We start from the raw sequence: 25,748 nt of genomic DNA on the forward strand, positions 1-25,748 counted from the left end.
CGTCCCAGGCTGGATCCCGGTATTGCGGGGAGCTGTAGGGAGCTGTAGTCCGGGCTGCGGGCGGCTCCCGGTGCTGTAGGGAGCTGTAGGGAGCTGTAGTCCCGGCTGCAGGCGGGTCTCGGTGCTGTAGGGAGCTGTAGGGAGCTGTAGTCCCGGCTGCGGGCGGCTCCCGGTGCTGTAGGGAGCTGTAGTCCCGGCTGCAAGCGGGTCTCGGTGCTGTAGGGAGCTGTAGTCCGGGCTGCGGGCGGCTCCCGGTGCTGTAGGGAGCTGTAGTCCCGGCTCCGGGCGGCTCCCGGTGCTGTAGGGAGCTGTAGTCCCGGCTGCAGGCGGGTCTCGGTGCTGTAGGGAGCTGTAGGGAGCTGTAGTCCCGGCTGCGGGCGGCTCCCGGTGCTTTAGGGAGCTGTAGTCCCGGCTGCAAGCGGGTCCCGGTGCTGTAGGGAGCTGTAGTCCCGGCAGCCGCCGCCTACAGCTCCCGGCGGGCCGTGCCCTCGCTGCGGCTGGGACGGGCTGAGATGGCGACGGCGCGGCTGAGCGGCACCGAGAACCGTCTGGTGTCGCTGCCCCTGTCGCGGATCCGCGTCATCATGAAGAGCTCCCCGGAGGTCTCCAGCATCAACCAGGACGCGCTCTTCCTCACCGCCAAGGCCACGGTACCGGCTCGCCCTGCCCTGCCCTGCCCTCGGGCCCCCCGCGCCTCCCCGTCCCCGGCTGAGGGGCCTCTGCCCTCGGAGCGCTCCCGCGGCCCCGGGCCGGGCTCCCGCTCCCCTTGTCTGTCCGCATCCCGAGGCGGCGCTGACCTTAAAGGTGCCCCGAGTCTAGAATCACAGAATGGTTTGTGTTGGAAGGAATCTGAAAGATCATTTATTTCCAAACCCCTACCGTGGCCAGGGACACCTTCCACTGTCCCAGGTTGCTCCAACTTGGCCTTGAACACTTCCAGGGATGGGGCGGCCACAGCTTCTCTGGACAACCTATGCCAGGGCCTCACCACCCTCCCAGGGAAGAATTTCTTCCTAATATCTGATCTAAACTTACTCTCTGTCAGTTTGAAGCCATTCCCATTTGTCTTATCACTACATGCCCTTGTAAATAGTCTTCCTCCATCTTTCCTGTAGACTCCTTTCAGGTACTGAAATTTAATGAGTCTCTGCACTGAGTGCCCAGTGTATGTGCAGTTAAATACAGTGCTTCTGCCTTTAGATAGGAATCAATGATATGTTTGAATTCTTAGTCTGACTATGCAGTTTTGTTTTAATGTTTTAGGAGCTTTTTGTTCAGTATTTGGCTACATACTCCTACAAACATGGCAGAGGGAAGGAGAAGAACGCTCTGACATACACTGACTTGTCTCATACAGCAGAAGAGTGTGAGACCTTTCAGTTCCTTGCAGGTATTGCTAACACAAGGGTAAATCCAGTGTCTGCTTTGGAAAATGAAATCTTGCTCTTAATGCTCTGTTTTGTGAGGGCCCAGTTCTCCTACTGGTTGTTGATCTCCCGCTTATCATTCAGCTGGAACTCATAAACTACTTCCCTAGAAACATTTCTTTGTGAATGGAGATTTTTCTGCTGCCTCTAAATTATACAGTTACACTGTATACACTTCTCAGGATATTGCCTTAAGCATTTCCTAAATTCCAGCAGTTCCATCTGAAAGCTTTTTGCTTGTGAAAGATCATTGCACATCTTTAGGTGAGAAGTTATGTGGACCAAAAATGACACATAGGAATATAAGTTTTGAGAAAAGAAGCTTCATCATATGGTCCCCCTATGCTTATAGATACACACACACGTTTTTACTGATACTTGGATTTTATATTAATGGTTCATTGGATCTAAGGCAGTTGACCTCTCTGTTTTACAGCAAATAATTTACATCAGCAGACATTAAAAGTTGCCAGTAATCAGTCATGAAATAGAGTCCTTATCTTTGGTTACTTGTACCATAAGTGGGTAACTCCCTCCTACTTTTACAGCATTGTGTGGGTCAGGCTGACTTACCTGGTTATTCACCTAAGATTTGTTAAAAATAGTAATATTTCTTTTTTACTTCATTTCTTTAGTGGTTTGGATGCAACAGGATTAACAAGGCAATGCAAGTATTCAAATTGACAATAAAAACAACAATTCTGCCTTGCAGATATCTTGCCAAAGAAGATCCTAGCTAGCAAATACCTAAAAATGCTTGAAAAGGAGAAGCGAGATGGAGAAGTGAGGGAAGACGAAGATGAGGCTGAGGAGGAAGAGGATGAAGACAAAGCTGTTGGTGACAGTGTTGGATCTTAAGGCCAATGAGGAATTGTTTCATAGTTGATCCATTTTTCTATTGTATAAAGGATGTTATTTTTGTGACTGAGAATCCAGATGCTGGATGTATTTTTACACTGAGCCATCTGCTTTTGCTTTAAGAAGTTTAGAAATTGAACTTTATACTCGTTGGAGAATGGAATTCTTCCCTCAGAAACACAGTGGGGTAGGAAGAGACAGTGCAAACCTGACAGCAGAGCTTGGTCAGATGATTTGAAATGACTTTGTCAGACAATCATTACCCAAATTTAAAATTTCTTACAGGCAGCTTTCAGTTCAAAAGCTCCAAAAGTGGACCATTAAAAAGTTGTCTGTAAAAGCAGCCATGTGGGGACCCAAATGGGAGAGGAGAAGATCTATGCCAAGAGCTAATGAGCTAATGGTGGTTCTGGAGCTGTGGTGGTAAATGGGGTAGAAAATTATGTAAATATGTGCATCCAGAACCCCATTCTTGAATGAACTCCACTTCTGCAGTTTCTCTTGCCAAAATGCACATTGAAGTCTGCTAATTGTGGGTTTTTGAGAAAGAGCAGCTCTTTACCATGTGAGTGACAGAGATGGATTTTTCATTTGGATTTGGTTTGCTTTTCTTTTTTTACTACAGAAATGGCAACCATCCTGTGTAGAACTTTACCTGCAACTTTTTTAAATAAATGTTTTGTATGAAAACTTGACAATGGATGCAGAAACCTCCTGTAGTTCTTTCTAGTTTCAGTCACACATGTGCTCAGTGTGGCAGTGTCTGAGAGAGAGAAGTGACCAAGATCTGTCCCCAGGGGTGAAAAATGCCCCAGGTAAGCAAGGGAATGTTAACAGGTAATTAAAAACCTCCCACTCCAAAAAAGCTGGGCAGCCAATCAGCCAGGAATTTATCTCAAGGAACAGCCTAATATGGAGGGCATGGTTAAGAGTTAACCAGAACTGAACAGCTGAACAATTTCTCTTGGATTGAAGGCACAACCACACTCAACTTCTCTTAAAACACAGCAGGGAGCTCCAGCATCTCCACAATCCGGCACATTCTGTATTCTAAGAAAGCCAAGTGGAGCTTAGGCAGGTAGGGTCAGGGACTGGCAGAGCTACTGAGCCACACCAGAAATGCTCCTGATGTTTTAACAGATCAGAGGATGCTGCACTGTAAGAAATTTTCCTGAAGTTGCCATAAATGAAATCATATTGTACCAGGAATGCTGCAGTGAGTGCTGAGTGGGGCTGGATCCCTGGGGAAATTCCCAAGTGGGTAAAGGCAGAACTAAACCATTGTTCCAAGAGTTGGTTTGTGCTTTTTTTGTTTTTTTTTTTTTTTTTTTTTTTTTGGTGTTTTTGTTTGTTTGTTTGGTTTGGTTTGTTTTTTTTTTTTTTAATTAAAAGTGCATGGAGATGGGTGGAAAACTCGAGTGTGGAGTGCTGTTTGGAGGGGAGGGGGTGCCAGTTTTTTGAGAAAGAAAAAAAAGATTCACCAGCACAAAATTTTACAGTGCAGAAACAGGGACAAGGGCAACAAGCAAATACCTGAACCATGGGTGGGTCACAACCAGAGAGAGGAACATCCCCAAACAGCCCTGGCAGGGGTCTGACCACAGCCCCATCCCTGCACCCTGGGGAAAGGAGGCAGGAGGGAGAGGGGGAAAAGGGACTGGGAAAGGGGTAGAAGGTGTTTTAGTTTTTGATTTAATTTCTCACCTAATTCCACCTAATTTGTCATTAAATTATATCCTTTTCCCTCCAGTCACATCTGCTTTGCCCAGTACAGCAGCTTTTCAGTGACCTCGCTGTCTGTACCTCAACCCTTGAGCTTTTTAATCCTCTTTTCTCCCTCTGTGCAAACTGCATCATTTAACAGGAGCTTCCTCAAAAGTGACCAAGTGTCTTGACCTGTTTAAGGTGTTGTGGGATTTTAGGCAGTGGAACCCAGGCCAGGGGACACTTTTGGATTAATTATTATTATTACAGACATGTTTCTATTGTTTTTTCCCCCCACAATACCGGCTTGTGAGACCCTTCCCCACCCCATCCAGTGCTGCTCAAAAGACATGAAGTTTCCTAAACTTGCCAAAATGGCAAAAGAACTGTGGTTACTAAGTACAAATCACCACATTTCATCCCTCTCAGAAGTTTCCTGTGGGATGATGAACATATTCTGTGAATTCCTGAGCCCAGAAGAATGTGCCCACCCTTCTGGATTCATTCAGCCAGAATCCTCGGTGGGAACTTCAGAGCTGCCAAAATTTGCCACAGGCCTCTCCACGGCCCTGCAGCTGCCAAAGCTCATTGCCATCAAACCAGTGAAGGGTTATTTGTTTTCCCCAAGAGCCTGACCCAGAGCAAAACCTCATCCAATTCAAAGTGGTGTTTCAAAAAACAATGGAAAAAATAAAGGGAAGAGACAGCTCTGACAGTATTTCATATTACTGAGTAAAACCAATCTGTGTTTGCAGGGTTGGGCTCCCAAAGGAAGCTCCTGGGCATCCTTGCAATTCTGTTGGATGCTTTATAGTCACCACCAGGTGCTACATTTTCTTCATTTAACAATTGATCACTGTAGGGATTCACTTAGAAAGAAAAAAAAAAAAAAGGAATTTCAAGCATGATTTCAGGCATGTGGTTTCCAAAATGTTCATCTTCCCAAAAGAATTCCATGATTACAACTTGTAAGCAGTTAAAGCAGCATGGATTGGGCCTGGCTGGGCACAGAGAGGGTGGAAGCACAGGGAAACATCCAAACACAAACACGGGGAGAAATGCAAGGGAGGGCCATGGACCAGAGATTTTGGCAAAGTCTCACAGTGCACAAGTAACTGCAGAAAATGGCCAAATATTAAATGAAAAGACATCAAACAGTATCTTGTAAAGATGAGGAATTTTATTTTATTGACATTCTATGCGGCAAAACAAAATCGACACCATACAAAATAACTTTATAAAATATCATTCACATCATTATTTTGTCAGGAATTACAGCATTCTGAGCTTGTTACAAGTCTTATGTTTTGAGGTGAAAAACACTATGCTAAATCTTTAGTATTAGTTGTATATATACAGTAAGAAACCAGAACAGAACCTGTTAGGTTTTTCATGAGTTTATTGCAAAAGTAGTGCAAACTATTTTACCTTGCAAGCTGTAAAACAAACTTGGAAAAGGACCCACCTAAGCTTAAAAACATGACAATAAATGCTCAATTTCACAGCCTTTGAAGCTTCCTTCAACAGTTCTCAACAAAAATTCCCCATCTCTGCACATTTTTAGATTTTCACTGACTCGGAAATGAAGGAGTAGAGGGTGGACCTGCAGTAGGGAGCAGGCAGAGAACAGGAGGATCCTGCTCCAACGTGGGGTACTGCTCTTACCCATGGATTTGGGGAATCACCCCCAAAATACCCACCAGTGGGACAGGTTTGGTCACTGTGTGCCCCCATTAATCAACTGCCCCTTTCCACACTCGTATTTGAGAAAAGAGTCAAGAAAGCAGAACGAGCCGAATAAACCCCACAAACCATAATTAGGAATTAGGAACATGTATTGTCTGTTTTAGGAATATAGTATCCTTTTCCTCCTTTTCTGAAGTCTATAAAGCAAATTTCCATGGTCCCCCTCCCCGTGTGTACACACTGCAGGGCACATCCCACCCCAAACTCCTGCATGATCCCAAGGCAGGATACTACATTCTGCGAGATCCAGAGAAAACAACGGCCTAAAACACTACTGGGGTCCCCCAAAGCAAACAGGTAGCTAAGTCGTCTCCTAAAAAACCAGAAAAGCAAACAAATGCTACATGAAAAATGTTAAAGAAACAAAATGCAGCATATTCAGGCTCTTTTTATTTTTTTATCTTGAGGTACCTCTATAAATATTACCTTCTGCCCAAAGTACGATTGGTTTTGTTAAAAAACTAAAGTCCTTATCACGAGCCAATTGCAGGGCAAACATTATTACTGAGAAAGTGCAACCATGCTGATCATTTATCTGCAGCATATTAAAGGATGATTAGGCTTTAGAAAATATAGCTTAAGTCTAGACCTGATGGAGCAGTTTTATAAAAACACTGAACAGAGGCATTTTCCTTTTGCTTGAGTCTCTCTGCAACAGAAAGCCTTAGGAAACAGCTGGGGAGTCCTGCCATGATGGAATGCACTTTTACAATCCCATATATAGATTTTTTTTTCTTTTAATATTTAAACTAAATACGATTTTACAGCAAAGATTCCCCCTCTGTAGTAGGTACTGGTAAATAGTGGATTTTTAAAAAATTTTTTAAACTTCAAAAAATGATAGCATATCACAACTTAAAGCTTTCCAAAAAGGAATTCTTTTTGAGTAAAAAAGGTTCACGTAGTAGAAAAAACTTACACATAGCTGTAAACTGTCACATACAAAACTGTGGAAAAGTCAATGATGTTTTATTCCCTCACCCCTACACGTGTATCCCTTCATTTTATATTTATATATGTACACATACACAAAGTCGTGTGCTATGTGCATATATAGAGACAGAGATGGAGAGATCTGGGGTCAGGATTAAACATTTCCAAAACCTTCTTTATTGGGTATTTCTCTTTGCCTAGGTCAGCTGTGATACATGATTTTACAACTTGCTACACCAAAAAATATTTTCAAATTCAGTTTTTTGTGGCCCAGTTAAAAATCATCTGCTGTTTTTAATCAGGAAGATGAGTTTTGATTGTTGTGCACTGGGGAGAAAAAACACAAAGGCACAAAGAATAGAACTCAAAACCAAGATTGTTGTTTCAGAACAAGAAACCTGAGGGTTTGGGCCGCGGATGGGGTCGGTTTGGTCACCTTTGCCAAATCTCCTTGACAATTTGAGTAATTAGCACCCAACTGGTTACATGAGGTAGATCCAAATTGGAAAAAAAATAAAATAAAAGCAAGCTGGGTCCCCAACACTTTTTTTTTTTTTTGCCTCTATTTAAAATGTTTTAAGGATCCTATGTCAGTCATATGAAGTGGAAGCAATGGCACCTACCCGAAAGCAAGCACGGAATTCAAGAATGGCTTTTTCTGGGATGTAAAATTTGAAGTGTTAAATCACAATCCTCCTTCAGGCAGAGATTTGCTGGCAGGGGGAGGAATGAGAATAGGTCTGACAACAAGAACAACAAAAAGCTGGGATTTGGGAAAGCCTGTTTGGGGTCAGCTGCCAGAGGACTGCCCGAGAGCCTGTGACAGCCAGCACCCAAAGAGGCATCACAGTACAGACAGCTACAGGTGTCCCTTGTTTCTCACATCAGGAGACTGCCTTGGCTAACACTGAAGCTCTACAGGAACATCCTCCTGTAGTTAAACAGTATTTTTGCATACTCTGAGAGAGGAATCTGACACATTTATCATTTAGTTAAGGCTTAGTTTAAAGTGGCGTGGCCACACAGCATCACACAAGCGCTCAGCTAGGGCAGCGAGAGAAGCAATGGGTGAGCTCCACCCCCCGTGACCCCCCAGCACTGCCAAGTGATGCCACAACCTCCATGGCAAACCCTGCAGTGCCAGGGATGCCCTGCAGATCAGCTGAGGGGAATTCTGGGCCTGGTTTTGCATTACAAGTGCTACTCTCACCCAGCCAGCACCAATCATTTCTATACTGCAAGCACGAGAGAGTTGCACAGAGATGCAACACACACACAACACTACTCAACACACATTTAGTACCACTTGGAACAACCTTAACATCATAGCTTTCTTTTTTCCTCAGAAAAAAAAAAACAACAAACAAACTTTAAATGGTCACAAAAACATTTTGATTGGAGGGAACATTTACAATATGAAGCTTCTGGATTGATTTTTGGTTCTTTTTTTTCAGTTATTTTATAAAAAATAATTTTAAAAGAATTTTTGAAACTATTAAAAGATTAAAACCTTAAAAGATAAAGTCAGTTAATTTTGCAATGTACCAAAATTAAAGCAAAAAAAAAAAAATTTAATCAGTACATTCTGTTTTCCATCTTGCCCTCCCAGGATCAAGTCCACCACTCCACTGCACAGAAATCTGGGGCTGGATCTTTACTTATCAACTGCCCTAAATGCTGAAATCTTTGTGATTGTACAATAAAATACTGCAAAAGCCAGGGAAATTGTGCTTGTTATTTCCAGCCAAATACTGCCTTGGTATCTCTTACAGACAGCCTATACACTGTCTCCTGTCCTGTCACACATGTGTGCACACACACAGAAAGGGACACAAACAGATCCAAAAAATCTACTAAGCTTTATCAACAAATTACAGAAAAGAAGTGGTAACACTCTTCAGGATGGCACAGAACTTTGCCAGATGTAATTCCTCATTGCACCTCATTGAAAATTTGATTTTCCAAGAAAAATGTAAAACTTACTCCTTAATGGTTTTTGATGGGTTTTTTGGTTTTGTTTTTTTCCTCTTAGTTTCTTTAAAATGCAGTTATGAAGTTGTCATTTGTAAATGAGATGAGCAGTTGAAGAGCTCAGTCTTTAAGTTTCACAAGAAAATCTAGCAGGAATGACAGACTTTGGATCAAATCCTTGGTTTTTTAATAGCATAGAAGCAGAGCTATAAAACAGTGAGGTTTGAGCACAGTTGATGCAGAACTTAACTTTGGTGAAATCTAGAAACAAAATTCACTGCATCTTATGTTGGTACATGAGAGGTCTGACCCAACCCCCAGCAGCTGAAGCTTTGGGGTGCCCATAAAGCCCAGACAGGATCTGCTTTGAGTCCAGTACATATCAGGCAAAAATGGGAATTTCACAAAAACCAGCATGACTGAAGCTTCCTCTGTTCATGGCTTTAAAACCAGGAAAAGCTGATAAATACAGAAAAGAATCCACTTTTTTTTTTTTTCTGACAGGAAATCTAAGCTAACAAAGCAAACACAAACAGCACCAGCCAGGGGATCAGAGACTCCCAGGCTTGCCTGCTGACCTGTTCACCATTCATGCTTGCCAAGCACACCCAAAAAACCCTATAAAATGACCAGAAAAGTTTAAATTTATATTTTGGGGACAACTCCTAGGCTTGCTCCCGGGTCAGACAGCATCTGCAATCCCTGCTGATGAGCAGAGAGCAGCTCTGTTCCAGCAGGTGTTTAGTTGTGCTTAAAGAAGGGAGAAAAAAAATAACAAAGTCCATGGTTCAAAGTTCAACAGCACATCCAAAATGTGGGGGAAAAACATAACTAAAACCTGTGCACTCCTGAGAGCCCTGTGGAGAGGATTATTCCCTTTGACACAGACTGCCATGCAAGCCAAGGCTCCTCAGGGAGCCTCAGGGAGGTTGGTTGTGAAGAGCAGCCCCAGCAGGTTTACACTGGATCTGCTGAGGCAGTGCATGGACAAATCCTAAGGAATTGCTTTTTTGGGGATATTTAGGTGGGAGGAAGGAGCAGCCACAGCCTGCAGCTGGTGCTGTGGGTTTGCAGGGCTGCCACTTGCAGAACTCCTACAATGAACTCCTGCCAACCTCTCGTCCCTCCAGATCCAGCAGCCCCCCTGGCCCAACCCCAGCCAAGTGAGAGCTCCCCAACACCAGAAATCAACTCAGGGAGCTCAGGCCCTGCAGCCTTCCCCTTCTGGGATGGGGCCAGCAGCTGGGTGCAGGGTGCAGGATTTCACTTGCAGAGAAGCCAGAAGGAAAACTAAGAATTAAACTGTCACCTTACCAAGTGCTTAAATTGGCAATTTTGAAAGAAATGTCTCCCCTCACTTCCTCTTTCATTTCCCCAAGGCTTGAGGTACCCAGAGTTTCTCTCCTCTAGGGCATGAGCAGCACCAGCGTGGAGCTCCTTCACTCCCCAAACTTCCTGATGATCCTGGGTCTGCCTTGTCTGGAAAACACAAAACTCTGCTCCCACCAATGACAGAGGAGCTGTTCAGCACCTCTGCACAGTGCAAGCCCTGCCAGCAATAGTGTCCTCGATCTGCAGTGCACAATGTAGTGAAACATCTCCTCCAAAGCAGCCACTAACCCCGCCCTTCACACTTTTGGGGGGCCTTTGTTAAATCATGACTGAGAACTGAACCAAACTGACAGGATTTTACCATGTTCAGTTATCAATGAGCTGGTTTAGAATGGTTTATTCAGTCACTTGCAAAATCTGGTTCCACAAAGTCAGGACACAAGCAATCCTCCTGCCATGGATGAGCTTCATTAGTATCTAGACCCAGAGATTGGGGGAAGGAAATCACAGGGAGCACAGAATCTCAGAAAACTCACTCTGACAGGCCAAAATCCACAGCAGAAAGCCCAGTTACTTATAAATAAAAACCAACTTTAACACTGCTATGAAACCACACCAGCACACTGTGCTCCAACAGGTATTTCTGTCAGCAGAGTGGTTTGTTCTGAGATAATTGTCCGGAATAACTGAAAACAAAATCTGATGCATTAAGACAGTTTTCTACAGTTTCATTTCAGGTCACCTAAAGTACCCTCAGTCCACATGCACTGATGTCAAGGTTGAGTTTTGGCCAAGCCTTTGCACAGAACTGACACCAAACTGTCCCAAGATGAACATACTCAGGTTTGGGGCTGGTTTTTGGTGTTCTGGTTTGGGTTTTTTCCCCACATTTTAATGTTTATTATTTTCTGAGCAGGGAATAAAGTATTTTCATTCTTACAGTTGCATGTCACCTTACCTAAAAACACACTGAAAAAATAATCCAATACATATTTTTTTGCCTCAGACTCAAAATGTATTTCAAGCACCTTCATGTCATTTGCAGAGAAAACCTGACATTTTCTGGCCAACGGGTGAAGTACAGAAACATTTTTCATTTGGGAAACAACAGTATAGAAACTCAAGTGAAGGGACAGGTCACAGAGGGAGCTGCTGCTATGGAGTGACCCTGACCAGAAGCAGATGTGCCAGATGTGCCACTTGCCAGGTCTGGCACCCTCTCAGTACACAGGGATGCCTCTGGAAGACAGAGGGAAGGCTGAGCAGCCACCCAGGATCACAGTATGGCACTGCCCAGTAGGGAATAGACCAGGACAAGCCCAGTCCCTCTGGGAGCATTTTGGCTGCACAGTGGGAAGTTCACTTCAATTAATTCTTCCATGAAGGAATACAGGAGGTAGCCTTGAACTGCACCTGCTTTGAAACTAAAGATTCCCACCAACCCACTTTGGTAGTGATTTGGCCAAGCAATTACATTCAAATTAACACTTCAAAGAAACTACTCTGACAAAGCAACTGAGACACCAAGTGGGATCAAACAGGTTCCGTGCCACACCAAGCACACACAGCACCCCCTTCCCACACAATCTGGATTAAACCCTCTCAGAAATGCATCTTTCCAGTCATTAACCCTCAGAAACACAAGGCAGAACCTGCTGGTTTGCACCCCAATATCAGCCACTGGGGCTGGAGTTGGGGTCTGTCCTGTCCCTGAGGGTTCTGGAAGCAAAAGGCAATTGCTGATGGATGGATGGATGGGAGATCCAAGGGCAGCTCAGAGCACTGAAACTCTGCACTGCCCAGTCCCACACCATGCAGGGACAGACAGCAAGACATCCTAACTGGATCCCAAATCCCTGTCATTCCACTAAATTCTGCCACATCCATGGACTCTCCTTCTACAACACAAGAATCAGACAAGCAAGGAACACCTGGGAGAGCTACATCTGATAATCCAAATATTACATGAATGCCATCAGTCATCAAACTGATACCAAAACTGGCATTTGAACCTTGCACAGACAATGAGCACAATGAGAGCTGAAAAACTGCATCTCTGTGGTCTGGAAGAAATGTGCACTGAGCAGAGAAGGAAGAATGTTTTATAAATTCAGACAAACTCTAAGTATTTCCACTGTGATACAGAAACTGTGCCCTTCTTGGATTGACACCATGATGCACACTAAGTCTAACAGCATTTAACACCAAAGCTCACACCTCAACACTGGAAAATATGGCAGTATTCTGGAAAATAGAACAAGGAATCTTGTTATATCCCCAGCATTTCAGTACTTGCTGTGCAGAGCACTATTTACAGTATTTTCAAACAGCTACAGCAGATGCAAAAAAAAAAAAAAAATCTTACAGTAAAAAGGGAGTTTAAAAAACCCAACAATCAGTGCAATTACCTTCTACTTGAAGTTTTCCTTAAGAAAGATGGCATGTGTGCATCAAGAAGCATGTGACCAAATGGAATATAAAAGTAAAAAACAAAGGACTATCCTGCATTAGGAATGGGGAAAGCCACACCAAGAGAGATACTATGGTAGGAGAAGAGCATTAAAAAAAACAGGAAAACAAGTGAGTTTAATTACACTGGTCTCAAGTGTGAAAAATACTGAGAACTCTTCTTACATTCGTTTAGTTAATGAGTAAAAGATATATATATTAAAAAAAAAGTCCCTTATGGGTTATTTATGCCACCAGAGGTGCTTATTTGACTGAGTCTGCTATTTAACCAAAAGCCTTTGGGCACATACATGAACAACTTTAGTCAGAAAGAAAAACTTAGAAACATCTTAGAAACTTCAATCTTTTCAGAAAAAAAAAAACAAAAACTAAACACCTCACACCTCCTCTCCAGCAGTTTTAATTTGATAATCCTGGTGGAAAAACCTCTTGTCTTCTGTTATAAAAATGATCCAACAAGAACAAGACTCTGTTACAACAAAGGCTGCAGGAGTTATTGAGAGAGGCAGAATTAAAGCCAAACCTTCACAACCTTTTTGCTTTTACAATCAGGGAATGCTGCCTGGGGGCCTGGATGGAGATCAAAGGGATTTGTTACCTGACAGATCAAGAAACAAGGCAATTCCTGTGCCAAAGCCTCTGGAACATGGAAGATCATTGATTGTAATTCACAAAGTCAAATATTCTAAAGCAAGCCAAGCCAAAAAAAGGAGCTCTAGTAAAACAAGTGACCTCACTCTGTACATCAGTGCATACACACACATGTGTTAAATTGCATAGGGCTGTCTTAAATGCCACATCAAGGCAGAGACAAATCCACCTCCTTCCAGCTTTTCCCAACAGGACATTTGCTCCTAAGGATCAGCTCAGTTGTTTCCTGGGGGCTGGAACAGATGGAGTGCACTGGTTACTCTGTTCAGCCACTGCAGCAGAAATTTCCACCACCAAGCAAACTTCATTATTGCATTAGATTTTGCACATCAGGGGAAAAAAGACAAACTTTTAAGTATTTTGTCAGTACTTGTCACCTCCCAAGAGGAGCATTTCACACTTGCTGATGCTGTTTTGGGGGGTTGTGCCATGGGACTCCTTTGCACAGGCTGGAAAATGCCCCAAGTGCCCAAGGGTGGCACAAATTTGGTTATTGCTGAGCTGACCTGGACAGTGACCCAGACTCAAGAGCTGTGACCTCAGCTGGCACTTCTCCACCAGCAGCCTGGGGGAGACAGAGACTTCTTGAGCTTTGTGCTGACCTGAGATGTTGCTGTTCTACACCAGACATGTGGGAAGTACAGAATAAAAAATAATTCTAGGAGTTTATGTGTATGTGGCAGGTTTTTTTTGGACAGGAGACATTTTAGAGTATGTAATTGATGTTAAAAACATTCCCAGAAAGAGAGGTGCTGGACTTCCAGCATGCTGTACTTTACAAAGTATATACCTAATATTTTTTTTTTATGCTTTAAATTATTCACTAATTCACCACTGGTGGGAGGGAAAAGGAGGAAGACACAAGTGAGACATGAGGCTTAGAAATTAATTTGCCCATCACCAAATAAATACAGACTTACTTTACACCTTTACCAGTTGTGGAGTCTTTCTGTGAATCACAAGGCATAAAGAATTAGCAGTATTAGAGGCTTAGAAAGGTCTGTAAAAGGTAAAAATGTCCTGAAATGCACATAAACATCCCAAGTTCTTCATACTTAGGGAAGGAAAGCTACATAATTTCTGCTCATTCCAAGAGGATGCACAAACAACAGCTACTCTCAGATGAAGGGCCTGCCTAAAACTCCTTCTCTCACAAAGGAAATATCTTAAATAGGATGCAGTGCAGTCCCAGGCTGCTTCAGAAATGAGATTTAAGGTCAAGACAGATCCTGCCCTCCTCACCCCATCTGACCACCTGTACAATTCCACTGTCCCAGATCTGCATGGAAAGAGGGGGAGATGAATTTCACATCCAAGAGGTCTCTGCATAACAGACAGCAAATAAGTTAAATGATGTCTTAAAACTGATGATCTTTATCCTATTTGCTAAGAAGAATTCATATAAAAATAATTCTTATATAAAACTCTGCCAAATGAATATCTTCACTGAAATAGGAAAGCTCTGAAGGAAACACAGAGAAGTGCAACACACCCACCACGGGGAGGATCTGCAGCTCAGGGGTGCTTGAGGGGAGGTAGGTACAACCTCGCTGGCACACAGCAACACAGACACTGCTACCTAGGATTTGCTTCAAATTTACAGAAATCTGAATTTACAGAACTATGACAAAGAAGACACTGGGAGCCAGCAGCCTAATCACCCAATTAGAATAGTACAAATATGATTATTCCATTAACAGGTTTTACATTTCACCTACAAAACACCGACAACCGACACACTGCTACAAGGTGAAGATCTGAACTGGAATTATGTACCTAAAAAAGTCTGTATGCAGCAAAGGTTGGGCATTTTCTAGCTTATCCAACACCACCTGGTTGCAGCTGACCTGCTCTGTGGCCCAGAGCTCTGCATGGCTTAAAGCTACTTGCCCATCCCAGTGGCCAGAGGTAAAAGTGTCCAAACAGAGACTGAGCAGCTGCTCGGAGAAAAGGGAAAAGACAAAGCAAAATCCATCAGTGGAGGAGAATGAAGGTTTTTCCAACCTGCCTCTCAGCATCTTATTTCACTTATCCCACAGAAAAACAAACAAGATCAAGTCAGCATAAACAACTTTCCTGGGCTTTTTCCATTTTCTCCTAAACCTGCTCGTGGCATCATCATTAGTGCAATGGTTTACATGTGTGTTATGGTTTTTATGAATCCAGTGTGCAAACTAACAGAAGCATCTGTCACATAATTATCAGTTGTAATTAATGCTTCTCCTTAGAGAATGGCAAAACTCTCACATTTCCTACGGATCTTATGCATAATGAAGAGAGCTCCACCTCCCTCCCTAAGTAAACTTCAGTTTCCTAATTTTCATCTTTACTGCATAGATTCTCTGACTTGTGCCTAACTTCCAGCAAGCCACTCTCCTCTAGCAGAGCTCCTGCTTCACCACTACTCAACATTTAAATAAAATACAATTGTTTTGTGCTTGAATGAATGTAGGATGTTGGTCTTGTGTGCGTCTGAGCCGCAGAGGTAAAACCTGCTGTGTTGTGTGCACACTGAAAAAGCCTTTCTGCAAATCCCAAGCTACAACAGACACTGGCTGCATCTCTCTCCTCTCACCACATCGATTGCATATTTTTTTTTTTTTGCATTTGAGGAGTAATGTCCCCACAAAAAGGATCTTACTTTCTAAGTTCAAAGCATTCTTGATATGTTAACAGAAGTATAATGAGCACTCCTTAGTAAATAAAAATAAATAATAGCATCTAGTCTATCACATTAATACTGTGAAACATATATAAAATTTACATTAACTCAAACAACAGTGAAAAAGGATTGTACTGTATTTATCACCACAGACCCGTATTCTTTAGAGACTTTGGAAAGTAAGTGTCACAGTCCTGTATGACTAATCCTAAAGTTAGCTGTCAGTGTGATTTTAAAAAATCTTTACAAATTTTTTTAAATGGCACATTTTCTTCTGCCAATCTAACTGGAGCTATTAAAAGCTTAGGTACAGGTTTACTCTTTTTTTTTAAGCTCATCTTTAGTCTATGAAAAACATTTTAAAATGCAGCACAATAAAAAACATTCAAGAACAAGCTTCAGAAAATACATTTGTCCTTAGACACAGAGAATAATCTGAGAATAATCTTTATAAGACAATTAGAAACCAGAATTTTGTCACGCTCTTATTTTGAAAATAAAAATTTTGTAAATGCATCTAGAATAATCAAGGCTTCATAAATACTCAAAAAATGCTTTGCTTTCCTTTGTACTAAAAGCTGATTCACAGCGTTTTAGCTCATCAAACCTTAGTATGAATTAGATCTTTCCAAATTATCAAAACCAACTCAATGAACAGCAAAGTGAATGAGGAGTTTTGTGGGTTGGGTTGTTGGTTTGGTTTTTTTTGTTTTTCTTCCCTAAGCCCTGAGATTGCAGCTCTTGATTTAATTATAAAATCTGGGTCTGTTTTATAGCAAGCAGCTCAGAGATTTTTGGCAAACCACATTTCCGACAACAGTGGGGTTTGGTACAAGAACGCAGTTTGTGATCAAGTCTGAAATTCTGGACGGAAGGCTTCCTTGCAGATGGGAAAGAAAGGAACAAAGATGCATCACTCATTGCTGGCTGTCCCTGGGCTGGGGCATCTGTTGGTCTAAGTGCAGCTGGTCTGGTGTGAATCCAACTCTGCCTTGTCCGGAGCCGCTGAACATTAAAACATGTCAAGCAAAGTACATCGTGCGCAGCGTGTCCTGGTGCACCTGGACTGCCTTAGCAAGTGCTTGGTGGTCTCTGCCATTGCTCTGGCCAGAAGTGTGGCTTCCTTCAGCACTGAAAGAGAAGGGAGGAGGGGGAAAACAAAAACCAACAGGTTGGGGGGGGGAAGAGAAACCCTACTGTCGCCCTGATTTTTTAAGATTTTCTAAGCCTTCTGATGTTAACATTTTTGTAACAAACTTTCTCACATACTTTCCGTAATTAACTTATTGTTTTGCATTCTTTTATGAAGGAGGAGAAATTTGATGGACTGCTGGTTTGTCCAGTGTCATTGGAGAGGTGGCACTTTTACCCTCCAATCCACTGTCACTTTTGGAAATCTAGAAATGTTGGAGTCAGAAAATAAACTCCCCTTTTCTCACCTTGAGAGCAGCGGTGTGTGTGTGTTGTGTTGTTTTGTGTCCTATAATGACACCCTATTTAATCTGCCTCTCCTTGCATGTGTTTCTGTATCATTACTTTCTTCTGAACAGAATGGTCAAACTTTAATTACCCTTAAAGCACCACAGAGGTTCTGAACCAGAAAACAGCACGTACAGGAACATCTTCTGCTTTGTTTCAGCAGCGAGAGCAAATCCACCCTTGAACTGCTGAGGACACCATTGATCCCAGAATTAACAAGCTCCACTGCCTTCCAATTCTGCAAAACTGCAAAGGTCTGAACTCACCTATCGTGTTCCTTATCCACCAGATGGTACCTGGCCCTGAAGGCCACCAGGTGAGCGTAGTAGGCGGGAGCAGGGATGGAGACGGAGCGCGTGCAGCGCACGTACGTGTGGCACAGCTGGTAGGTGAGGATCTGCAGCTCGTCCGACGAGAAGCGATTGTCATCCCACAGCACGTGGTAGTGAGAAGGTCTGCTTGTTCCCTGGAGCCAGAGCACACAGCTCATCAGCACTCCCAAACATCTCCTGAGCTTCCAACCTCTGCTGGGAACTGCAGTGAAATGGCTGCTTCCTCAAAAACCACGGGCAGCAGTTCTACACACCCCAGCTAGTTTTTCCCTTAAAAGGCAAACAACCTCCTTCCTTGCTGCCTATCAAACTAATCCCTTCCCCTTTTTTGATAGGGCTGTGTTTCTCAAAATTTCACCTCTGAAATGAAATAATCAAACTGAAATGCATTTACATCTTGGAAACCTCAGGTCTGACAAAAAGCCATCAGACAAAGTAGCTTTAGCACAAACATTAACAGATACCATGCCACACAAAATGCCTTACCTGAATCCCAGCATGACTACACAGGTAGAAGTCAAACTCTGAGGGGTGGGTGATTTTTGTGTCCACTGTGGTACCAGCTGGAATGTTTCCACTTTTTCCAACCTGTGTAAACAGGAAATGCAAAGACACTGAGGTACAACACAAAGGATTTTTTTTATTATTTTCAACTGTATAGCCAGGAAAACAAACACAAAAAAAAATCTATAAAAAGCACAAAGTGAAGAAAGATTGTACAAAACTGAAATTTTGTTCCAACTGAAAATTTGGATTGTCTCTACTACAGAGAAAGAAAAAAAGAGACAAGCTGCAAAATCTTCTTAGATATTACCTGAAAAGATTTGGTTTTCTGAATTATGTAGAAAGAATTTCCTGCAACTGGATTTTCAAATTCTTTTTACCTTCCCATTACAGCATAGGAGTAACTTTTCCTGTTTATACCTGGACATTCCTTCCTTGTCAGACAGGACACCTCTTCCCTCAAAATCTCTTCAAAGCAGAACGTCAAAATACTCTTTACTTTCAAACAATTTAACATCTGTAACCACAGCATTTATTAATATAACAACCACCTTCATGTCAGCTTTGGCAGTTGCTCATTATTGCCTTGAAGCCTGGTGGGGTCCAAGTGCTCCCACAGAGAAGCCTGACAGAAGGAAAAAGAACATGGAAAGCCCAATCTGTGAGCAGAGCTTTGCCATGAGGAACTCTCCATTCTCAGCAACAGCTCTTGAAGAGTCTCCTCTTCACACAGGAAGTACCAAAAATTGACTTGTGGAGTCTGATCTCCACCCAGAAAGTGCCACAAATGAGCAGGACCTGGTGAGCTGGCTGCCTGCTGGAGCTTTGGGGTCCCAAGCAGAACGTACCCGTTCGTTTTTATCCGTGCAGAAGAGTCTGGTGTGGTGCCTTTTCTGCACCACTATAAATGTGATGCCAGGCTGATAATCCTTCTCCAGTTTAATGCAAGCCTCCCTGATAGCCAGCAGCTCGTGGTGGAGAACCTGAGCCACACACAGAGAGAGGTGTGATCAACATGAACCATTGCCATCATACAAATTCCTCTTATTTATCTACAGATGTTTTTCATTTATCCACAGATAATTTATCATGTTCCTTCTGGCAGTGTCACTCAGAGTAATGAGATATCAAAGCTTTCAGGACCAAATCTTAATTTCTTCCCTTGATGAGGGCAAATTACATCAGCAGCTTCCTGAGCCAGGAGAGAGCTGCTTCCAGATTTGTTCAGCTCCAAGCACAAGGCTCAGACTAATAACCTTCATGTCAAAATCTCCTTAACTACCAAATACAAATGAACATTTAATTAGGCTGCTGAATACAACACACTAATTATTTTTCAGAGTAGAACAAGGGATAAAATTCAGAAGTGGTCAGCTGCTCTTTCCCAGCTTTGTGCAGTCCCATGCTGGACTACAGACATCAATAATAAGGAAAGTAGAAAAAAACAAAAAAGCAATTATTTAGACTGTGGGTTAATTGTACATGAAAAATTCAGTGAAAACCAATGACAACTGAAAAGAGAATATATCAAAAGTTCATACAAAGATTATTTTATCAATTCAAGTTTAGCAAGTGATCTTTCTTCTCTTCCCCCTGGATTTTGACAAGCTGACTCAATTCTGTATCTTTTATTTACACACATAAATACTAGAAAGAAAAGTGTACATAAATATCTTTAAAATATATAGAAAAATATTTCATAAAATATGGTACTAGCAAGCAAACAAAATAAATATGACAGATGAGTTTTATCAGAATAAAAATGACTGAAAATCCAGTATTTATTAATCCTCTTTAAAAAAAATATATATAATTTTTCTTTACTGCCCGAGTTATATGGGATACAGTCTGACTAATATATCCTAAATAGGAAACAGATGTGGAACATGACTTGAGTGCTAAAACTACACTTTGCACTAATAATTCTGTCAGGGAAAATATTTTAAAGGGGAAAAGTACTTTCAAAAGCACATGAAAAGTATGCAAACACTTCTCCTTGTTGAGGGAAGATTTGTGGAGGTTAACTTCTTGTAACTCCAACCACATAGAGGTGGAATTTTAAAATTCCATTACTACCACAAAACGACACTCTGAGAATTTCAAGAAGACAAATATCACCTGTTGGAACTGCCCCTCAGAAACACCATCCCTGTAGAAGATGATTCGAGTTGGTTTGAACCTCGTTGATTTGTAGAACTGGATCAGCAGCTCCCTGACCATGGCAGCCAAGTCCTGGATGATTTCCTGGCGGTGCTGCTGCACCCGCACCGTGGCACAGTAACGGTTGGGATGAGCATCCATGCTTCCTACAACCTGGAAAAAAGGCTTGGCATCAAACCAGAGAGCACTTAAATAAAGGTTATTTCATGGCATAACTGCACTGTCTTAACACTGAGAGCTTGGCCTGGCAAAGATGTATTTGAAATTAAAATGTGCTTGGAAACAGCTCTGGGTTTAGTTCACCTGTGGCAGCACACCCTGCTGAAAGAGAAAACTTGTTTTAAATCTGAAAGATTGATTTCCTCTTTGTACCTACAGGCACTTAAAAACTCAAATACAGTGTGGAGCACTGATGCCCTGAAGCCATTAAGATAGTTCAGACTGCTGCATAGGACTTGGAACTCTGGGACACCAAGCCTGTTTTTTGGATCCATCAAACTGAAATGGTGATGGACCACAGAAACACTCACACCCTTTATCAAGGGAAGGGATTTTTCTCTTAATGAAATATTAACATCCATATCCTGTAAAAGTGGCATGGGACTTAAAAATAAACAAAAAAAACCTAAAGTGAGCACATCTCTGTCACCGTCATATTTTCTGAAAAATCCCCTTGTCCAGGATTTCTCTCCTGGGAAGCTGAGGAGCCTCAGAGAAAAAGGAAAACAATTCTTATTTCATTTTCTTCTCTTGGGTTTTGCTGCTTTGGAATGTGGTTGAAGATTGTTTATCCAACATGTGAATTGTTTTTACTTATTGGCCAGTGATGGCCAAACTGTGTCAGACTCTGGAGGAGAGTCACAAGTTTTTCTTTAGTATCTTCTACCTTCTCTAAGTATCCTCTCTCTATTCTGTAGTATAGTTTAGTATTCTTTAATATAATATAGTAACATAAAATATAAATTAGCCTTCTAAGAACATGGAGTCAGAGTCATCATTCCTCCCCTCGATGGGAGTCCCAGATAATACCACACATCTCCACCTGGCTTTCCCTGGACACACAGGTGCAACTTTTTAAAACAGATACATAACATCACCAAAGAACTTCACTATTAAACAATCCTGAGCAGCCACTACAGGTGTTTGACACAGCACAAGCTAAAGACCATTCCTGGTATTTAAGAAGTAAATTTCCAAGAGATTACTGCACACTTGTCTTTTCTAGAAGCTTGAGTCCCCAGAAACCACAGCTGAGCCAGCCTAGATCCCTATCAGCAATGAAGAAATTCTGAATATTTCTAAGTGCTGAAGAAGCAGATTTAAACATGCACCAGCTCATTATCAGGCTGCTAATAAATATCAGCTCCCAGAAAAGCTCCTCTGTGTATCAGCAACTCAGGCATTTTACAAGCTAATACACACATTTAAGTAATTAGCATCAGAGCAAGCTCTCTGAAGTTTCAATAAATTCCTGCAGAAAAATAATTTATAATGCTGTAATTAGGCAATCAGAAGCAATGGACCACAAAAGGACTGAAAGCAATAAAATGCATTAGAGCTGAGCAGCAGGAGGGAGCTGGGGGGAAAGAGCAGGACACAATTTACTCACTGCAGCAATGGAAGGCTTCTTCCCATCCCCAGCTGGAGGGTGAGTTACATCTGCACCAAGGAATATGACAGGCTGTTGGAATACTGGGGGTCTGGCAAAGAGAAGGGAAATTTGAAAAAGCAGCAAGATTTATGCTTAATAAAGCACATTAAAAATCAAATAAACAGCACTCTCTACTCCTGCAGTGAATTCATCAACAACTGGCACTTGATCAGAGTTGGTCACTTGTTCTGTGGTAGTAATTAAAAATCCTGATTAAGGTTCTCATGCTAAATACTTAGGAAGATTTTTAAAGCACAGCTAATTGTTGCTGTTAATTAAAAATTAGTTTTAAAATATATCTAGTTTTTTCTAACTTGAAGAATTGCAGTTTTTATCAACTGCACTAAAGAAAGGAGTAAAAGTTGATCCCTTAGTAACAAATTGCATCTGAAAAAATTAAATAACTGTGCACATAGGCAGATGCTGTGAAAAAAATGTATTTTTCCTAATAAAAAACAGTCTCAGTAAGGAAGTCCAAAAATAGTAGGTATCAAAGTTATTATTTGCAAAGTAGATTTTTTTTTTTTAACCAAGTTTGAAAGTTTTAAACAAATCTTTAGGTTAAGATATTAAACCACTGCACCAAGAGAGGAACACCAAAGCACTTCAACACAGGTTTTAAACTTCAACTCTATTCCTTAATAAACCAATTTCAAGCAGGAAATCTTGGGCCACCATAATTTCTTTGTGGGGGAATGATTTAATGGTTATGAAGATTAATTTATCTGTTAGCAGACCCTCTTTAGAAGAAATGGGAAGATAATGTTGGGGATTATTAGGCTTTTTTTCTTTTTTCTTGTTTCTTTTTTCTCTCAGGGAATTTTCTTCCCATTTATTGTCTAAGAGATGATGAATGGGCTGTACTTAAGATACAAAAAAAATAGCTGGGGGTCTTGGAATTCCATTAATTTTTTGTTGTCATTTGGGTTTTGTTATTGCTGCTATTGTTGCTTTTTTGTCTACATATATATATATTTATTTTCTAAAAAACCCTGTTATTCCTTTACCCACATCTTTGCCTGAGAGCCCCCAAAGTTACAATAATTTGGAGGGAGGGGGTCATCTTTTCCATTCCAGGAAGATTCCCACCCTCCTTGGCAGACACCTGTCTCTAAACCCAGCAGAGTTTTTGGTGCCCAATGTTGGGCTCCAGGCCATTGAGAGGAAATGGTGAAAAAGAAGTAACAGTTCCTGGCTAACCTAATTCTGTGTGCTGAACACAGAAACCTCCTTAGGCACCATGTGCTCTAACTTACCCTGCTTTGGTTGGCACATGGTTGTGGTTACATTTTGTGCTCCCATTTGCAGCTCCTTATCTAAACATGGATCCTATGGCTAAGGTTACTGTGGCTGCTCCCCAGTTTGCACAACAGGTCAATAAGGTCAGCAATTCCTGATTTTAAACTTCCTCTGGCATGTGGACACATGGCTGTACAACTATCACAGGCTAAGTCCATGTCTGTGGGCTTTCATTAATGATGGTGCCCATTGTGAGGAAGCACTACAGGGGGGAGTTTTTCCCCAATTCTTCATCCATTTCTTTGGATGTACCCCAGCACCTTTTAAAGGGCTCAATTTTTTTTTCTAGATGCTGATATCATACAGTGGCTGCTGCTGCTGATAGGCCTAATCTATTTAGCATTTAGAGATAAGGTGGGACTGTCCTGGCTGACCACCCTGACATCCACCCCAGAGAGCAGGGATGGTGCCCAGGAGCAGGGGGCACTGCCCCACAACCTCACCCTGCCCCACTGCCCATCTCAGGAATGAACCACCCAGACTGGATGGGGGTATGGGAGGAGACAGGCTGGGTGCTGAGGGAAAACTGCTCCCCAGCTGCTGGGAAGCCCTCTCTCTCTCTGCCTCAAAGAGGGAAAGTCTGATGGTGCAGCTGTGGAAGCCACAGACATTGCAGCTGTCCAGGCTCCAGCTGAACCATCCCTCACCCAGGACACAGGTATTGACTGGGTATTTGTGAGGGTGCCACGGTCCCTTCCTGTCTGGGAGCAGCTTTTAATGAGTGTAAGAGAGAGAACTGTTCAGAGACAGAATGCAGAATCACCATCACAGAATGCCCCAGCAGACCACTGAGGATGGGATCCAATAGCTGAGAGAGGTGCCAGTAGTGGAGGTACTTTCTGGGAGGGATGGACAGCACAGTAACAACCCTGACAAGGTCAGGTGCACAGGAAAAATGTTGTGAGCCTGGCACATCCAGGGCCACCCCAGTTCTCCACCCTCATGGCAACACTGAATGTGGAGAGACAGTGGGCCCCACAGCCAGCAAACTCAGGAATTTTGAGAGCACAGTCCATGGCCCAATGCAGGCTCACCTCTCCACTGTGGGTAAGAGTCTCAAAGAGAAGAATGTTGACCAAAAAGAAAAGGCACTGCTGTTCTAGGTGGTCTCTATTTGTTTTTGAAAACTAAGGGCAAATAGAATATTAGAGATTTTTCATTCTAGTGACAGTTGTGTACTTCAGTGGTCAGATGATTAAAACAATACTTTTATTATAGATTTCAATAGAAACAAGTATTCCTCTCCTGTCTTCATAACCTAACTTCTGCAAGACTATTTATTAGAAGCCAAAAGAGTTTGTCTGAAGAGTCACTCAAGCCACAGTGCTATGGCTGCAGATAAAAGCTCCCAGTTATCTCAGCATGTCTCACATTCTCTTTGCAAAACAAAAACCTCTTCCCCTTTGAAAGATGAACTTACCTTCCCTGGGGCAGTAAAATGTTATTTACACCTCCTAATTTGACATTTATTTTTAAGCAAAGGTTGGACAGAGTTTGTGGTGTTGTTCTTTGGACGTTTTTCATCTGCACACACTGAGTGGCCATTCCCAGCACCGTGTCGCCAACGCGCTTCACCTCCGCTGCAGAATGAGAAAAACAAAAGAAAGTATTTGCAAATTGCAAATCAAACCATGGAGGAGACTTGAATTCAGTGCCAATTAATTACACCTGGAGTTCTAGTGAAGTGGTGCTCAGCTTAAAGGAACACAATGAGACTTACCCCCAAACCCACCCAGCCTCCAGAACCTCCCCCAGTTCTGCTCTGCTCCACCTAACCAGTCCTAAATGCAATAACTAAAGGCACTGCAGGCTTATATTAACTAAGAAATTTTAAATTAATTCTTATTTTACAATTGTAGCTCATATCATCAGCGTTGGCTAATGAGGTGGGCAATGTGGATAATATTGATAGGATAGGATATTGATAGGATATTGAGCACTTGTTGCATTATTAAACACTGGAATAGTAACAGTGTAGTGCAGTAAAGTGCTAAGTAATATTCAGCCAAGCAGTTCAGCAGTTCTTCACTGCAAGTTTATCACTTGTATAGGAAAGTGGCCAGCTCAGCAGACAACAGTCCATAAAAACTCCAGGAAACTCATTAAGTACTGTACAATTCCAATAGTTAAATCAAATCCTATTGTTAACAACAAAATTGAGACTTCAAGGTTTTCAGAGACCCACACACTCTTACACTCAGGGAAGAAATTTAGGCTCCAGGACTGATGAACAGAGAAAATGAACCCCCCCTTTTTGGCAACAGAAGAGGGAAAGAGCAGGGTGGGAAGAAAAGACAAGACTGTGGGTATAGGAAGTGCAGGGTATGGAAAAGCGTAGGGTGAAAATAAGGAGAGATTATTAGAGGGAGCAGAAATAACTATAATTAAAGATAATGACAAAGAAAGAATCAGAGTGGTACCACATCCTCTCAGTGCTTAAGTAGAGGAAAAGAATTCCCTTTTAATGCCAGACAGGAATAGTAAAAATGTCATTTTGCACCAAATTTCTATTGTACAAATTAGAGATGAGCCACTTCCTTTGCAGGCTGAGTTCAAGGAGGGAAAACAGT

At 42.2% G+C, this 25,748-nt stretch overlaps 2 protein-coding genes across 2 annotated transcripts in view; one reads left to right on the forward strand and one right to left on the reverse strand.

The window, feature by feature from the left end:
• The first annotated feature begins 470 nt into the window (after positions 1 to 470).
• CHRAC1 (chromatin accessibility complex subunit 1) lies at positions 471 to 2,983 on the forward strand. The gene is made up of 3 exons (XM_059867613.1): positions 471 to 650; positions 1,264 to 1,390; positions 2,140 to 2,983. Exons 1-3 carry the CDS (start codon positions 513 to 515, stop codon positions 2,283 to 2,285), a joined length of 411 nt encoding a protein of 136 aa, XP_059723596.1. The 5' UTR covers positions 471 to 512; the 3' UTR covers positions 2,286 to 2,983.
• A 2,166-nt stretch (positions 2,984 to 5,149) lies between these two features.
• AGO2 (argonaute RISC catalytic component 2) overlaps positions 5,150 to 25,748 on the reverse strand; it is a 58,018-nt gene continuing 37,419 nt past the window's right edge. Inside the window, exons 13-19 of the mRNA XM_059867625.1 lie at positions 24,599 to 24,758; positions 21,838 to 21,928; positions 20,187 to 20,381; positions 18,917 to 19,051; positions 18,051 to 18,152; positions 17,499 to 17,698; positions 5,150 to 16,884 (exon numbers count right to left, since the gene is read on the reverse strand). Coding sequence (XP_059723608.1) covers positions 16,776 to 16,884; positions 17,499 to 17,698; positions 18,051 to 18,152; positions 18,917 to 19,051; positions 20,187 to 20,381; positions 21,838 to 21,928; positions 24,599 to 24,758 — 992 coding nt within the window. The 3' untranslated portion in view covers positions 5,150 to 16,775. The remainder of the gene's footprint in view (positions 16,885 to 17,498; positions 17,699 to 18,050; positions 18,153 to 18,916; positions 19,052 to 20,186; positions 20,382 to 21,837; positions 21,929 to 24,598; positions 24,759 to 25,748) is intronic.

This window comes from Haemorhous mexicanus, chromosome 1, assembly GCF_027477595.1.
Source record: "Haemorhous mexicanus isolate bHaeMex1 chromosome 1, bHaeMex1.pri, whole genome shotgun sequence".
In the NCBI taxonomy this organism is placed as follows: domain Eukaryota; kingdom Metazoa; phylum Chordata; class Aves; order Passeriformes; family Fringillidae; genus Haemorhous; species Haemorhous mexicanus.

Coding starts and splice junctions, on each gene's coding strand:
- CHRAC1 (XM_059867613.1), top strand. CDS start 513: ATGGCGACGGCGCGGCTGAGCGGCACCGAGAACCGTCTGGTGTCGCTG. Junction 651..1,263: donor TCCTCACCGCCAAGGCCACG/GTACCGGCTCGC, acceptor TTAATGTTTTAG/GAGCTTTTTGTTCAGTATTT. Junction 1,391..2,139: donor GACCTTTCAGTTCCTTGCAG/GTATTGCTAACA, acceptor TCTGCCTTGCAG/ATATCTTGCCAAAGAAGATC.